Here is a 17,582-nt window from a genome sequence, read left to right as displayed (position 1 = left end):
CCCTGATGGTCTCATCCCTACCCAATGAATTTATATGTTTGTATGAAAATATCTAGAATATAAGAATATAATATAATTGCTGCCATAACGAAAACAGTGAACTTGGAACTTACTATTTGTGTAGGATACAGCTTTGCTTGGCATGCACAATTGTACACACCAACTGCTCATTTGTTGATAACTTTTCACTCAGTTGCTGAAATTTGTTTTTCTTTAAAGTAATTGATAGATTAGAATCCTAGTTTTTTATAGCTATGCAAAGAATATGTAAATCTTAACATTTTAATCAACACCAATGTATTTTTACGCTTAAAGTCCGGGATGTGCAGTGAGCATTTCTCACTTCATTTTTACAACGCAAAAACAAATACAGTTTATTACTTGAATTAAAATTTACTTTTTTCTACGTATCTATTACAAGCTTAAACTTTATTCTATCTACTGCTTCAAAAAGAACTATGTTTCGTCAACTGTGTGCAAATTTATTAGCAAATGAGCAGGTCGTGACCAAAACTGTGTATGTCAAGCATGTTGGCACCTCCACTGGATCTTCATGTCCACCATCTGTCACTGTCTGCAAAAATATGTATTGCTGATTGCATCTGAAACTGGACTGCCCTTAAAAATGCAAGAAGACTTGATAAGTGTGATAAAAGTGCACGTTTCCGTCAAACCGTTTTGGTGTCTTCGGAGCACTTATTGCTTGCATCAGAAGGAATAAGTGCACTAATATACCCGGCCGATTAGAGGCCTTTTTAATAGAAACTAAACGATCGATTCAACCTCTGGTGGTGAATAGGAGAACGTCAAAAAGAGTGTTGGATGCATAATTTTTTGCCTTGAGACATAGGAAGCGGAACACTTTTTTACTTTTCCTGATCAATTGATTCATCTGAGATGCTGCAAAACTTAATCTACAGTTGAAAAATTTAATTCTGTAACGTTTTTGAAAAGATCCTGCTGGTGTTCAGGAATATTTTTGTTGAGAAAAATGGATGGTTAGAAAAGTACCTTAGTGGTTATGATCTTCCGGAATACTTGTGTGTGAATAGTTAAGGTGCAAATCATTTCAGATTTGTGGAAAATCGTACAATAAGACAATTACCGATGGAAATTGGCAAGATTTTGAATGAAAAATGCTGTTATTTGCGTTGGGGAAAATACTTATTCTGATGTAAACAAACGGTTTGGTTGACGTTTCTTCTCGAACTCGTGTGGCGCACTCTACGTTGGTGGTGCATTAAAAAGGCATATTAAAAAGGCATATGGCTTATATCATGAACGGATATAATCTATTTAAATCTGGTTGCTGCTACAGTGGTAGAAAAGCTGAAATCTTTGCATATTTTTTTTATAATATAGCAAAAATAATTTATTTTCAGATTTTAGGTGTATACATAGATTTCAGCTTTTCTACCACTGTAGCAGCAACCAGATTTAAATAAAATGCTCCATTTGCAAAATTAAAGCATTTTAAGATTGCATTCGTGGTAAATGTTGAAACCATCATCATTTTCAAAGTTCTTCTATTCTCCACGAGTGCCAACTTTGATTTGCCAACATTAAAATACAGTATTTACAGTAAAACTTTCAAATTCCGATGTTTCAATGAAACTTTTTTTTTAACTCAGTCTGAAATATGAGTTTAACATGATTCTAGTTTTTTTTTGCTGTGAAGCTCATTTTATTAAATGAGCTTGGATTTCACCGTATTTCTCTAACAATTCCATCTTTGGAAACATTGTTGCTTATTGAATAATTGAGTAATTCCAAAGTAATTCCTAAAATTATTCAAGTCATCGTAGTAATTTCGGAAATCGAAGGTAATAAAAGTAATTTCAAAGTAATAAAGTAATTTAAATTAATTAATCATTTTGTTCGACCATTTTCCACAGAGATGGCGCTGTTTCGCTGGTAGGAAGTGATAAAAATCCCCATATAAAAATTGAGAGAAGTGGGAATAATTCGCTTTCGGTGCATATTCTGGTCAAAAAAAGTGAACGACAACCTAAATTAATTAGTCACTAGACTTTGTCGTTCAGTTTTTTCCCGGAAATTATTGTTAAAAAAGCTACAATTAATTAAAAATGATTTTTCCCCATACAGTTTTACCTGTTTTACTACCAGTTCACAGAGAGCCACAAAATTCAAATTTAAGAGAGAAAATTTGCTCTCACGACCTCAATCTCTCAACATGCCATGTATTTTGTTGACACTCGATTTGTGATTTCCCTTTCACAGATTACAAAAGAGAGTACCTGACACTACAAAACATGTCTGGTACCTCTATATATGCATTTACTTTAACATTTGAAATCCCTCCTTTTTTACATATTCTGCGCAAAAGATACCCCCCATACAAAAATATCGGCGGGAAATTCTGTGAGGGGTGAGCTATTTTGTGTGCAGAATGTGTAAAAAAGTCCCTCCTTTTTAATAATAATAATCTAAATGCATTTATAGAGGTACCAGACATGTTTTGCACTGCAGTGTCCTCTGTGAACAATTATAGGAAAACAGATTGTGTCTAGTTTCCGATAGATGTCACCGCAAACAACAGCTGTGACATCTGATGGAACATGAATGCAGAAGCATGACAAAATGATCAATTACAGCAAACCACATTATTTTAATAGATTTCTTCGCCAGACGACTATGTCACTTCGTTTGTGCTTATACCTTTCAAAAAATTCAATAACAAAAAATCGATTTTTTGAAAATTTTGAATAAGAACCCGAGTGAGAACCTCCCCTTAAGCAAACATTCGACAGATTTTCCAAACAGGGACGGTATTAAAAGTAAATACGAGTTGAAGCTTACCGCTATTGGCAAATCAAAGTTGGCACTCGTGGAGAATAGAAGAACTATGAAAGTGATGATGGTTTCAAAATTTTACACGGTGATTTTTCTTCGCGAACAAATTATTTCAGCCTTTCTACACGGATCGAAATCTTCTTATTGGCAAATCAAAGTTGGCACTCGTGGAGAATAGAAGAACTATGAAAGTGATGATGGTTTCAAAATTTTACACGGTGAGCTATACGAGTACAATCTTAAAATGCTTCTATTTTGCAAATGGAGCATTTTATTTAAATCTGGTTAATGCTACGTTAGTAGAAAACATAAGGACTACTCAATAAACATATAATATAGAAAAAATAATTTCTTTCCTGATTTTTAAGTGTATACATAGATTTCAGCTTTTCTACCACTATAGCAGAAACCAGATTTAAATAAAATGCTCCATTTGAAAAATAAAAGCATTTTAAGATTGCATTCGTATACCTTCCCGTGGAAAATTTTGAAACCATCATCACTTTGATAGTTCTTCTATTCTCCACGAGTGTCAACTTTGATTTGCCAATACCTTTTGGCACATTTCTATTGCTGCTTATTCATAAAATGTATAATTCAACTAATAAGCAGACGCCTTGCAAAAAGGTAATGCAGCTCATGTGTCAAATGAAATGTACAAGCGGTATGCATTTTTGCATTTTGCAGCTTTTATGCATTCTTATAGGACCTATGTGGTTTGTCTTATGGAATGTATAAGCACAAACGAAGTGACAGACGACTAACTGGCGAAGAAATCCATTTAAATAATGTGGTTCACTGTAATAGAATTTTCATGGAAGCTTGTGCCATCATCCACCAGATGGGTAAGTTTTTTTGTTTTGATTTGAACAAAGTTGATTTTGTGTACAATGATTCTTTGACAGTGTGCAAAGAGTGCGTATCATTTTGTCATTTTTTTATGCATTTCAGTTTTGAGTAGAGTGAAAGAGATAGAACCAAAACATTCTAGTACGTTTGGTGAAAATGCTAGTTCAATTCAGTAGTAGCAACAATCAATACGAAACTAACGATTTTAAATTGGCTCACCACTTTAGTAGCCTATTGGTCCCAAGCAAACGATTAACGTACCCTATTCTAGTTGAAATTCTATTACTACACTATGTTTGTTTTGATTCGCTATGAAAGTTTGACAGATAACATCAGGGGTGTGTGGATTCATGCAGAACATGCAGGGGTGAGTGAAATAGCTTGGGACTGCTTGGGACCGTTGTTCTAGTACTGAGTGAGCCAAAAATAATAATGATTTTCTTCGGGACCCAGTGGTCTTAGAGTTACCTCTATGGTAGTAGTGTTGCCATGTGGTACAATCATAGAGGTAACTCTAAGACCACTGGGTCCCGAAGAAAATCATTATTATTTTTGGCTCACTCAGTACCAGAACAACGGTCCCAAGCAGTCCCAAGCTATTTCACTCACCCCTGCATGTTCTGCATGAATCCACACACCCCTGATGTTATCTGTCAAACTTTCATAGCGAATCAAAACAAACATAGTGTAGTAATAGAATTTCAACTAGAATAGGGTACGTTAATCGTTTGCTTGGGACCAATAGGCTACTAAAGTGGTGAGCCAATTTAAAATCGTTAGTTTCGTATTGATTGTTGGTACAATCCAGTAGTAGTGGTGCTGCCATGTGGTACACTGAAAAATTGAAATAGCAGGTTAGTCATCAAAGTTTTCGAGCCGCTCCGTCTGTCACTTCGTTTGTGGTATAAGACTGATGTTTTGGCAAAAATGTATAAGTGAAACACATGAATAAAATTTGTTGATTTTCGTTTCGTGTACCACTGTAGCAGCAACCATATTTAAATAAAATGCTCCATTTGCAAAATAAAAGCATGTTAAGATTGCACTCGTATACCTCCCCGTGGAAAATTTTGAAACCATCATCACTTTCATAGTTCTTCTATTCTCCACGGGAGCCAACTTTGATTTGCCAATTAATGTATTCGTATGTATGTGCATGTGGCAGGGTAGTTCGTAGAGCTTTATGACGGTTGATCACTTTGTCTATCTAGCAACGAGCGTGGATGGTTTGTCATTGCTTTCCCACTAGCCTGTTTCCTTCTTGCTCCCACTTATTCGTTTTAAATGGTGCACTGGTGTGCGCTGATATGAACTCAAAAAGCTCTACTTCTAGACCCGACAATGGCATAAGTATGTAGTGTGAGTGACATGACGACAAAGCATCTGAGCTTTTTATCAGTGCTACCAGAAATATGGATGATATCTTCAAGGCTAAATTTAATAATAAAAAAGAAGAATGAACTATTTTTTGCTTCTGCTTTACCTCACTTGTTAATATCGTTATTGTTCGTTGTTATTACGTTGTATCCGTTATAAAGCATATCACGTTTAATCTAACATAACCGATCGTCGGTTTCATGCAATACTGTCACAAGTCGAAATTTACCATTCATCGACATTATAATCAAAAGTTGAGTTGTAAAGTATAATTACCATGCATATCCCTAATAAAAATAACCATAAAAGAGAGCTTAACGTCGTGTTCGGGGTATCATCAAAACCATTTGTGGGATAGTTTACCTATCCGGAATACAGTTCGTTTATGGTATTAAATAAAATTTTGTTTATTAGGGTAGAGATAACCCTAATAAACGTGTACCATATACTGACGATATCTTAGATGGTGCGACCATACCACATAAAATTGGGATGATATCCCGAATTGGCGGTTAGGCGCATCTTATGGTTATTGTTTATGCGGGAAGTTAATGTACCAGAACCTGGACGGACACGAGCCTACCCAGGGGAGGACCCGGATGCGACCACCCATGTGTGTCTAAAGTATCGCACGAGCTGACGAGTGCAACGGGAAGGACAATAGGTGTATAGACCAGGGGATTAGATCCTAGATAGGCCATCCTAAAGGTTGGCACAGCCTTTACACTGAACAATTAATCATTTTGTACGACCATTTTCCACAGAGATGGCGCTGTTCCGCTGGTAGGAAGTGATAAAAATCCCCATATAAAAATTGAGAGAAGTTGGAATAATTCGCTTTCGGTGCATATTCAAGTCAAAAAAAAGTGAACGACAACCTTGAGAAATTAGTCAGGGGCTTTGTCGTTCAGTTTTTTCCCGGAAATTAATGCTAAACAAGCTACAATTAATCATTTTGTACGACCATTTTCCACAGAGATGGCGCTGTTCCGCTGGTAGGAAGTGATAAAAATCCCCATATAAAAATTGAGAGAAGTTGGAATAATTCGCTTTCGGTGCATATTCAAGTCAAAAAAAAGTGAACGACAACCTTAAGAAATTAGTCAGGGGCTTTGTCGTTCAGTTTTTTCCCGGAAATTAATGCTAAACAAGCTACAATTAAATAAAAATGATTTTTCCCCATACAATTTTACCTGCTTTACTACCAGTCCCCAGAGAGCCAAAAAAATTCAAATTTGCGAGAGAAATTCTCTCTCACGACCACAATCTCTCAACATGCCATGTATTTTGTTGATACTCGATTTGTGATTTCCCTTTCACAGATTACAAAAAAGAGTACTGCATCTTTAAGACACTCAACGCATGTTTGAGGCATGCATTTTTTTAAATCTAGTTCGTTTATTTGGAAGGTTAAATCGCATTAGCTTTACGGAGCAGATAATTAATTGTTCATTGTTTGTAACAAAATTCTGGCGCAACTTTTCAAAAGGGTCTAGGTAACAAATGTAAACAAATCGCGTTATTCCATGCAAACTATTGCTCTTCTATCGTGTGATACAAAAACACCCATCCAAATTTACTTTCATTTATTTAAGATAATCATAGGTAAAAAATTGTGCAATGTACAGTTTGGAGAGATGCGTACGTGATTCTTCCTTCGGACATTTGGGCTGCCTAACATGATTGGTGCTCAGTTTCTAAAGGCGGGGCATAGAAAATCAATCTAAGGTTAGGTACTCTATTTTGAAATCTGTGACAGGGAATCTAGTATCATGTAGAACAAAACGTCCAATGTAACACTTATTGATTATGTCATTGTTAAAATACGTCCAATTAACAGTTCCGATGTACAACTTGACTAGTCAAAACGGCTTATGAGATTTTGTCTATGTTGTATATTCACTTAATTCTATGTCTAGCAGGATTTGGGCCGAATACTCGCGGTTTACCCGAGGTTAGAGGGGGGACACTGTCAAAGGCGAACAGGGGAGGGAGCTTGGGGTGGGGTTTCGTTGTCTCATCAGAGGCTTGTCGCCAGTTCAAGACACAGCCTTTTATAATAATGAATTCAATGACAAACACAGCACCTACTTGAAATGGTCCACCTAATATAAAATTTAAACTACTAAAAAATTGCATTCAAAATTCAACTCTTTTACATTGAAAACTATATAGTGGCCCTGAAAAGGGCCGGTTGGTTGTTTGGGTAGTGCGAATTTACTTGGAGCTGGTGTACTTGGTGACGGCCTTGGTTCCTTCGGAGACGGCGTGCTTGGCCAATTCACCCGGCAGCAGGAGACGGACCGCGGTCTGGATTTCGCGGGAGGTGATAGTCGAGCGTTTGTTGTAGTGAGCCAGACGGGACGACTCAGCAGCGATACGTTCGAAGATGTCATTGACGAAGCTGTTCATGATGCTCATGGCTTTCGACGAAACTCCGGTATCAGGGTGGACCTGCTTCAACACCTTGTAGATGTAGATGGCATAGCTTTCCTTCCTGCGTGGCTTCCTCTTCTTCTTGTCTCCCTTGACGATGGCCTTCTGAGCCTTGCCGGACTTCTTGGCGGCCTTTCCACTGGTTTTCGGTGCCATTATAAGGTAAAGCTGTTCACTTGGGTAGAGAATAACTAAAATTTTTTTTGACACTGACGGTCGTCAACTTTTATACTCCTCGAGTAGCAACCAACACTCGTCCCCTTTTCTGTATTTTACATAATATAGTGGCATAAGCGTAGCCAGAGGGGGACACCCTCCCTAAGCATAATTAAAGCGTTTGTCCAATCGGATCCCACCCTATTCACATTCGGCCAAACCCTCCATAGTAAAACCAAATTCGCCCCTCCCTTCAGTTTGAAACATAGCTACGTCCTTGTACAGTGATTTTTGTACCCGCCTTCTATACAAAATACGCTACTCGACGCAGGTATAAGACCACCATCGACGAGCGAAATCGGCATCAGTACAATTTCAGCATACAGCTGCTCGTGTCATTGTCACATCGTAATCTACCCTACCACCACATCGAACCATGTCTGGCCGTGGAAAAGGAGGCAAAGTTAAGGGAAAGGTAAAGTCCCGCTCGAGCCGCGCTGGATTGCAGTTTCCAGTCGGTCGTATTCACCGTCTGCTGAGGAAGGGCAACTATGCCGAGCGCGTTGGTGCCGGTGCTCCCGTCTATCTGGCTGCCGTGATGGAATATCTGGCCGCTGAAGTGCTCGAGTTGGCAGGAAACGCCGCCCGTGACAACAAGAAGACCAGAATCATTCCACGTCACCTGCAGTTGGCCATCCGCAATGACGAGGAATTGAACAAACTACTGTCCGGAGTGACCATCGCTCAGGGTGGTGTCCTGCCAAACATCCAGGCCGTCCTCTTGCCCAAGAAGACCGAAAAGAAGGCTTAAATTTGATTGAAGACCACGCCCAACATACAAAACCGTCCTTTTCAGGACGACCAATTACCAACTAAAGAGTTTAGTTTTATTGGCATTTTCTATCATGTACAGAAAGGCATATTTTCATAGTTTTCATTGCTATGAAGCCCGCCTCTGTACAGTAACATGAGAGGTGAAAAAGTGTCATTATGTTTTATATAAATACCACACAAGATGCGCGGTGACTCTGTAGTTATTTTTGGACTTGTGACCTGAATTGATGCAGTGGAATGAAATTAATTAGCAGAAAAAGTGCAGATCACGGCTGAGATCAAAGTTCAAGTGAAGTGATTAATAGTGATGTATTTGAAGTGTGTTGTGATATTTCTAATGGGTTGATCGTGCAGTAGTAACTCTGAAACTGAAATAACTCCTTGATAGCGGTTAATTGGATTGGATCCAGGTAAGTAGTGTACATCAATTATGTTTGACTACAATAAATTCAGTGATTTGACTTGTTACAAAAAAGGGGTTTTCCTCGGACCGCTAGTTCTGAAGAAGCTATGTATTATTCTAGTATTGCTCAGCAATGACTGTTACGGATTATGTTGGAGGTAGACTGCAGACAGTTTATGAGCAAGTGAAACGCCTTCGGTGGTGGTAAAACATTGAAGATAGACGCGTACTCCATGAACGTGACGTGGTTGATAAATACATCCCATAGGTCAGCCCTGTTGGCTATGATGTATTCCATCACACACACACCAACCAACCAGTAGGCTTCAAATAATGTGTGACTACCTCTAAATTGCTGACCCTCTCAGCGTGAAGATACTGTTGATTGGATGTAGCTAGGACGGATTTGTAGTAGAGAAAACACTGTATGAGTAGGATGGAATCGATTTCCAACATTAAATCAAGAAAATATTTCATGTCGTTTGTTGAGTAGCGTGAACCTTGAATAAAACGTATATAACGTTTAATTCGAGACTTAGTACGTATGCGAGGGAACAACACTCATTTTCAATTTCAAACGATTACATGCTCCCGCGGATACAACATATATTAGTTATAAGTCAGGTAAGACAGTAGGTGTGTGCATAAATGCAACACATCAGAACATGCTTTGATAAGAAATTTGTATATACTAGGTTTGATGTATATAGTAGCTGTACGTTAGTTGTAGTTGTAAATAGTAGTTTTAAGTAGTCTCCATTTTCCAATTTCAAACAAACCAATCCCGCCAAGGTGGTCATCCTCTAAACCAGGCCTGATTTAACTAGGAACTTTAACTAATTGAAAAATTCAAATGAACTAAAGTTGAAAAGACGCATCAGTAACACTTAAAAATTTATACATGAAATCCACACAAATTCAAAAAATAAAGATCATTTAAAGTCAAAAAAAAGCTAACAAGGATTCCCTTGTAGCTGCGAGCGAAACGGGAAGAGCTCAGCCCGCAGAGGTGATTCACTTGCGCATCTACCTGGTTCCATGTACTGGAGATTTCGTCATCTGCTGTAACCAGTAGACCCGTAGAACGGAGTCGTGTTGCTTGATAGTGCAGCACAAAGTGGGAGATAAACTCCTTCTAAAAAGTTGAAAAGCACTCTGAATAGAGTCAAAAGTACGTGAAACTGCATCGCTGCAGAGCACTTGTCTCCCGCGTCGCCAGTTTGAATTGCAATAGAAAATGTCCATCTCAATCCTCTGTTGTAACAAGTTTGTAGTGGCCCTGAAAAGGGCCGTTTTTGTAAGGATGCGACGGAGAAATTTAAGCACGTTCACCACGGATACGACGGGCCAGCTGGATGTCCTTTGGCATGATCGTGACACGCTTGGCGTGGATGGCGCACAGGTTAGTATCTTCGAACAGACCGACCAGGTAGGCCTCGCTGGCCTCCTGCAGGGCCATGACGGCCGAGCTCTGGAAGCGCAGATCGGTCTTGAAGTCCTGAGCGATTTCCCGAACCAGACGTTGGAAAGGCAACTTGCGGATCAGCAGTTCGGTTGATTTCTGGTAGCGGCGGATCTCACGCAGGGCGACGGTTCCTGGCCGGTAGCGATGAGGTTTCTTCACTCCTCCGGTTGCTGGAGCACTCTTGCGAGCAGCCTTGGTGGCCAGCTGCTTGCGAGGAGCCTTTCCGCCGGTGGACTTACGAGCGGTTTGTTTGGTGCGAGCCATTATTGTGCTGGTGATGTTTGAAAGTCGAACAAGACACAGTCTATGAGCGGTCGGCTGAGCAGACGGTTGCTTTTATAGTGAGCTCCTGCCTGTGTATAGTCAATGAATCGACTATACACAGGCAATATGTAAATGACCATAATCCTACAAGAGCCTGGAAGGTATATAAGAGCCAGCGAGCTGGGCCAGACGATATACGTTTCGTTCCATCCGTGAAGAACAGTTTAATCTATCAAGCTACAATGACTGGTCGCGGTAAAGGAGGCAAAGGTCTTGGAAAAGGAGGCGCCAAGCGTCACCGGAAGGTTCTTCGTGATAACATCCAGGGTATCACTAAGCCCGCCATCCGTCGTCTGGCTCGCCGTGGTGGTGTAAAGCGTATTTCCGGGCTGATTTACGAGGAAACCCGAGGTGTGCTGAAGGTGTTTCTGGAAAACGTAATCCGTGATGCCGTCACTTATACTGAACACGCCAAGCGCAAGACCGTTACGGCCATGGACGTTGTCTATGCTCTGAAGCGACAGGGACGCACTCTGTACGGTTTCGGAGGTTAAATCAGCATCATCAGCTCTGGACAAAGCTGGTAAATATCACGGCCGTCATGTGACATTAACAAAACAGGTCACGAGACGAAACTACCTATCACTACTAAAAATCTCTACGGTTTTCTCATCCGATGGTAGTGACAGAAGTGTCTCTGTAAATATCGTGTGAGATTTTGCATTGAAAATTACATTTACCAGCCCTGACTCTGGCAACAACAAAAAACCGGCCCTTTTCAGGGCCACAAAATGAATCAACATTGGGTTTCTGGATGGCAACTTTATGATGATAATGATTGTAAATAAACATACCGAATAAGAAACACCCATATTCTCCTGGTAAATCAAGGTGGACGAAACCGCAGGATGCAAGACGATACAGGAGTGCATCGAAGACTTGATCGGTAATTTTATCGAGAGAGCCCATTAAGTAGGTTATCAAATCAAAGTACAAATAATTATATATGAAAAATAAAAAAAATACATCATTGATTTAAACGAATGTGAACTAAAGGATAAAAAACGTTATCCTGCATCACCTATTATTTTAATTTTGGATGTGAGAGTTTAAATTGACTTCAAATTGGCCTTTGGTCAGGCTTGTAAGTTTCATACTGATTCGCATCTGTCGTTTTTGTTTGCTGGTGTAGATGGCCTCAAAAAATGTTTCTTTTCGATCAGCTAAATGATATAATGATAAATTTCCATTGATTATTGACTGTAATTTTTGTTTTTACATTTCAAGTTATCAAGTTCATCTTCAATAATTGTTTCGTTATTGATGGTGCTATTTTGCACGTTTTGTATACCTAGTCATTGTCTGTTATAATCCTATACGAGTGTTCACTTTTGCCTGCGTCTTGCAGCATGTTACAAATACAAGGAGGATTCAATCAATACAGTGGGTAGCAAAATACATAAAAGGGGCGAGAGTCGGTTGTTATGCTACGGGTATAAAACGAGACAGCATCGTCTAAACGAAATTTCGGTTGCTTATATATATATTTGTATGGTTATTTATATCCGATGGCTTATTCAGAGCTCTTAATCATCTTAAATGTAGTGTACACAAAACTATGCTACCGAATTCTCCTCAGAATACGTTGGAATTCTGTACTGAATTTTCCTAAAAATATCTTAAGAATTTCATTTAAAGTCTCCTGCATTTTTTTAAATCAACATCAGAACACGATTTCTTTGGTATTTTTCCCGGAACTTTCTACAAACTCTTTATGAATCTCCCTCATTATTCTTTTGAAATTATGCTCAGGAAACTCATTAAATTCCGTTTTCCATAAAATTCAGTTGGTATTCTCCTCATCACACAATTCTCATAGGAATAATTCTTGAAGTTTTCTCACAGCTCCCTTTTAATTTTTCTAGGAATTCTACAGAACTGAATCCTAGAATAAATTTGGGATTTTTGTCAGAGCTCCGTTGAATTTTTTCTTCGACTTCCTCTCAGAATTTGGTACATCATTTCTTTGGAATTTTCAAAATTCTATACAAAAACATGTCAAAGTATTAAAACCTTAATTTTTTTTTATTTTCCAGGGATTATATTTTTTTCCATATCTGGAATATTGGAATTGTTCAAAATTTGGGATCTAGGATAATTTTTAAAATCCTACATTTTTAGTATTTTTCTTAGTCCTTTATTGGTGGAAAAAATCCCAATATTGTTTTTTTTTTAATCTTTGATAGATTTTTAAAAGCTTCAAATCTTGTGAAAATGTCATATGGTAAAGCTAAACAAATGTCAAAACTTTAGGATATTATTATATTTCTGTAAGTACGAATCACGATGCCTTTAACATATTTTGTTGCTACGAGATCTTTGTATCACATTCAAGATTCCTTAAAACAATTGCTTAATTTAATGTCTCCCTCTAAAATTCCCATTCAGCCTGATAGCGTTCGGCTATGTGATCTTAAATAAAAAAAATTGCCTCTAGTACCTTGCAAATTTTGGCGCATAAGAGAACTCAAGTCTTTAAATGTATAAATTGAGGTGCTTAGATCCTCGAAAATAACGTGATATTATCATTTCAACACATTCATATATTTTTTTACAACCGGATTTTTTTTTTAAGATTCAAACCAGATCCTCCTACACACTTAGTTTCTTCTACCGAGCTCGGCTGTGCAAATCTCGGCAAAAATGGTTTTACCAACAATCAATACGAAACTAACGATTTTAAATTGGCTCACCACTTTAGTAGCCTATTGGTCCCAAGCAAACGATTAACGTACCCTTTTCTAGTTGAAATTCTATTACTACACTATGTTTGTTTTGATTCGCTATGAAAGTTTGACAGATATGATGATGAACAGTGTGTGGATTCATGCAGAACATGCAGGGGTGAGTGAAATAGCTTGGGACTGCTTGGGACTGCTTGGGACCGTTGTTCTGGTACTGAGTGAGCCAAAAATAATAATGATTTTCTTCAAGACCCAGTGGTCTTAGAGTTACCTCTATGGTTTTACTGAGATCTCAGCAAACATTTCATTTGTTTGCTGAGATTCAGCTATGCATTATCCGAGACTCAGCAATCAAATGTCACTTTTGCTGAGATCTCAGAGACACTTTTTTGCCGAGATTTGCACAGCCGAGCTCGGTAGAAAAAAACTAAGTGTGTAAATACTCGAAAAATCACAGGAAATCTTCAAAATCTCCGAAAATCTTTTATCTATTTACTCAGCGTGCGCGCAGTTCAACACAACAAAACGAAATCTTTTCTGTACCGAAAATAGAGTCATCCTCCTCGATTGAAACTGGAAAAACCGGGATTTTTTTAAATGAAATTAGGCTAATGGTTTCTTTATTTTTTGACTATTGGCAAGTGGTTCATTGTGTATTTTTCAAGTGTGATTTATGATAAAAAAGAACTCTAATATGGAAATATGTTTAAACTTAAAAGTGGACAAACAACGTAAGTGATATCAGCTGAAAGCATCAATTATTTCTTTAAAAAAGAACGGATGTATTAATCACAACAATATTTAGGACCTTCAACAATCCCCGCCATCATGGCAAACAACGTAGATTTAAAAACGGAAGTAATTTTTATTCTTCAGGCTCACATGAACCGAAAATTGAACCGGATAAAGCTCGTTCTGCTGGTGCTAATATCCTAGAAATGGAACTAAAGATTAATTTATGAATAATAAAAATATCACCCAGGGCAAGTGAATTATAAAGAAAAGGAATTCTTGAAAATCACATTAACATTAATGGTGGTAAGCTCCAACCTCGGCTCCAACCGGTATTATCCTCAGATTAAATTCCCGATAAAGAATGTCCGGCTGCACTGATGTCACTGCTTTGATGACAACACGACTCTAAGCAAATATTTTGCACATCATCCAACCGGGACGGGATTAAAATAAAATCCGAGCTGGAGCTTATCGCTATCAAAAAACAGTCCATATCCATTGTATTCCACATAAGTTACGACAGTTTTAAAGTCTGGTCCACTTAGAATTCGGACACATATAACCAGGTGTTTGTCGGGATTGATTTGACGCAAGAAAAATGTTATTTGGACAAAATGAAGGTATTGCACTGTCAGAAAAAAAAATTGCAACATTATTCCGACGGCGTTCGTATGATATCGTGGACTTTCTTTGGAATTTCCAACATCATCTGCCGCACACTGGATAGGTCATCCTCAGCGGCCATTTTTTTTTTGCAGCGTCCTAAGTCGTCTTGCCAATTTTCTTTAATCTCTGTTTGATAATTTCCCAATACTTTTCGATTGAGTGGAATTACGAGCAGTTGGGTGGATTCATTTCCTGATCGATGAAATTCACCTTATTATCACGGTACCACCATAGAGGAAACTCTAAGACCAGAAGGTCCCGAAGTAACGAGCTCTACTATTTGGCTCAGCTCTGGTACTATCTTCGGTCCCAAACTAATCGATGCACCTCTCGAAACATTGAAAAATCCACGAACCCCTCATTTTATCTGTCAAACTTTCATAGCGAATCAAAACAAACATAGTGTAGTACTGGAATTTATACTAGAATGGGATACGTTAATCGATTTGCTTAGGAGTGGTTCGGTTATAGTTGATTGAACCATTCTTATTATGGCTTTCATAGGAAGAGAAACCTTTTTTTCATGTGGTCACAGTACGGTTGAGAATCATGCTGCAATGCATATCATAAAGATGCATTAAGAACTCCATCATGAAAGTGCTTGAAAATAAATAGTAACAATATTTCTAAATTGAGAGTATTTCTAAGTCGTGTTGGAAACGCGTGTATTTGTTAAACACTGTGTGAAAGTTTCAGCCTATTTGATGGAGGTTTTCTGATAAATGGAACTATTTTAGAAATCACCCACCTTTGCCATTGCTAAATGAAACCAAACCAAAAGGTTCCTCAATTTTTACATGTTGTTTCACAAGTATTTGAGGATATTCTGCGAAAATTTCAGCCTATTTGATTTTTTTTTAAAGATAAATAGATAAATTGAACTATATCTTCAAATATTGTAGAAATCATCCACCTTTGCCATTGATCAATAAAATATTTTCTAAATCAATTTGATCTTCAAATTTAACAAGTTGTTTCACAAGTATTTGAGTATATTTTTAGTAAAAAATTCAGCCTTGTTGATGAAGGTATATCCGGATATTTTTAACGATAATTAGATAAATTATGCTATTAATGAAATCACCCACCTTTGACATTGCATTCGGCAGGACTTTGCTGAATTTCAGCAGGAGTTCCCTGAACTTTGGCAAGACATCCCTGAACTTCTGGAGAACTTCTCTGAACTTCGGCAGGAGTTCTCTGAACTTCGGCAGGAGTTCTCTGAACTTCGGAAGGAGATTTCTTTTATATGGCTTTCTCAATCTAGGGTAATCCAAACAGTCAGTTTTGCATTTCCCTTTTTGGATTACCCTAGACAGAGAAAACCATATAAAAGAAATCTCCATACGTACCAGTCGAAAAATCTAATAAATCACTTCGGCAGGAGTTCCCTGAACTTTGGCAGGACTTTCCCGAAGTTCAGCAGGCCTTCCCTGAACATTGGTAGGCCTTCCCTGAAGTTCGGCAAAACTTTCCTAAACTTCGGCAGAACTTTCCTGAACTTCGACAGAACTTCTCTGCATTTCCACAGAACTTCTCTGAATTTCCGCAGAGCTTCCCTGAACTTCAGCAGGACTTCCCTGAACTTCGACAAGACTTCTCTGAAGTTCGACAGGCCTTCCCTGAACTACAGCAAGACTTCCCTGAGCATTAGTAGGACTACCCTGCACTTGTAATCTTGAAATTGAAGTTGTCATTTCAGTAGTTGAATTATTATTATTATTATTTTTAATTCTAGTTACTTTAACGCTCTTGGGTCATTCGTGACTTGTCCGGGGGTGAGATTTGAACTCGTGACTTAGGCGTGAGAGGTTTGGATGCTAACCACTACGCCGGGGTCGCCCTCAGTAGAATTATTATAATCATACATTATTGTGTTTACGAATATGTTCAAAATTTCAATACTTCTAATTTGCAATGCTTGTTGGTATTGGTGCATTTCGAATTTGGGTGTGATTTGAACGGGTGTGGATTCAGCATCAACAGAAAGGCATTAACTTTCACCTTAATGTTCTCATCCGTATTTCTGGTAGCACTGATAAAAAGCTCAGATGCTCCGTGTTCATTTCACTCACACTACTTACTTATGCCAGTATCGAGTCCAGCGTTGCCAGAATGTTTTAAAGCTTATCGGTATCAAAGGTTTTAAAAAATCGGTATTTGTCGGTATTTGCTATTTTAATTAATTTTATATTTTTTGCCGTTTTTGAAAGCGAAAATTTTGACTTTTGGACTATGATCGGAAAATTCCAGAAGAAAACTTCGGGTAATGTTTGAATTGGCTTCTGGAGGAAGCTGGAAAAAATCCAGAGAAAGAAGAAAGAAGTTTTCCTGGAGGAAATTTGAGTAAAGCTCTGAGAGAAGTCGGAAAAACATCCGCGGAACTTCTGAGACATTGAGAAACTTCTGGCGAAAATTTTAAGAAACTTTCAGAAAAAATCGGATTTCCCATTCAAAGGAAGGCAGAAAAGTTTCGGAAATTGGAAGTAAATTCCAAAAGTAGCCATTTCCAGGGGAAGCCAGAAGAAGTTCGGAAAAACCTTCCAATAGAAGTAAAAAAAAACCAACTGGACAAAATTCCAGAACTAGGCGAAAGAAATTTCTGGGAAAAGTTTAATTGAACTTCCAGGAGAAGACGGAAGAAGCTTCCTGGAGACGCATGCAGAAAATTCCTGAGGTAGATTGGAAAAAAAAATTCTGGAGAAAGTCGGAAGCTATAGCGCTTACGGAACAGTCAAAAGAAACAAGGAGATAATTCCGGAAGAAAGAGGATGTTCTAATGATCCAGAAATTTTCCAAATGGTAATAAACATCCCTGAAGACCCCGCAATGCCTTTGA

General features: G+C 38.2%; 3 protein-coding genes across 3 annotated transcripts; 2 read left to right on the top strand and 1 right to left on the bottom strand.

Moving 5' to 3' along the window:
* Window positions 1–7,196: 7,196 nt before the first annotated feature.
* Window positions 7,197–7,646, bottom strand: LOC135700564 (histone H2B-like). Its single transcript, XM_065221094.1, has one exon. The coding sequence runs from the start codon at window positions 7,630–7,632 to the stop codon at window positions 7,258–7,260; it is 375 nt and encodes a 124-aa protein (XP_065077166.1). The 5' UTR covers window positions 7,633–7,646; the 3' UTR covers window positions 7,197–7,257.
* A 367-nt stretch (window positions 7,647–8,013) lies between these two features.
* Window positions 8,014–8,488, top strand: LOC135700615 (histone H2A-like). The gene has a single exon (XM_065221179.1). It carries the CDS (start codon window positions 8,069–8,071, stop codon window positions 8,441–8,443), a length of 375 nt encoding a protein of 124 aa, XP_065077251.1. The 5' UTR covers window positions 8,014–8,068; the 3' UTR covers window positions 8,444–8,488.
* Window positions 8,489–10,830: 2,342 nt separating this feature from the next.
* LOC135700801 (histone H4) lies at window positions 10,831–11,160 on the top strand. Its single transcript, XM_065221453.1, has one exon. The coding sequence runs from the start codon at window positions 10,841–10,843 to the stop codon at window positions 11,150–11,152; it is 312 nt and encodes a 103-aa protein (XP_065077525.1). The 5' UTR covers window positions 10,831–10,840; the 3' UTR covers window positions 11,153–11,160.
* Window positions 11,161–17,582: the final 6,422 nt, after the last annotated feature.

The sequence above is a fragment of the Ochlerotatus camptorhynchus genome, unplaced genomic scaffold, assembly GCF_037179485.1.
Source record: "Ochlerotatus camptorhynchus isolate MF236.1 unplaced genomic scaffold, CSIRO-AGI_Acam_v1.1 ptg000012l, whole genome shotgun sequence".
Taxonomy (NCBI): domain Eukaryota; kingdom Metazoa; phylum Arthropoda; class Insecta; order Diptera; family Culicidae; genus Ochlerotatus; species Ochlerotatus camptorhynchus.
This window is presented reverse-complemented; position numbering and strand designations above follow the sequence as displayed.

Excerpts from the sequence above, each read along its gene's own strand:
- LOC135700564 (XM_065221094.1), bottom strand. The coding sequence starts at position 7,632 with ATGGCACCGAAAACCAGTGGAAAGGCCGCCAAGAAGTCCGGCAAGGCT.
- LOC135700801 (XM_065221453.1), top strand. The coding sequence starts at position 10,841 with ATGACTGGTCGCGGTAAAGGAGGCAAAGGTCTTGGAAAAGGAGGCGCC.
- LOC135700615 (XM_065221179.1), top strand. The coding sequence starts at position 8,069 with ATGTCTGGCCGTGGAAAAGGAGGCAAAGTTAAGGGAAAGGTAAAGTCC.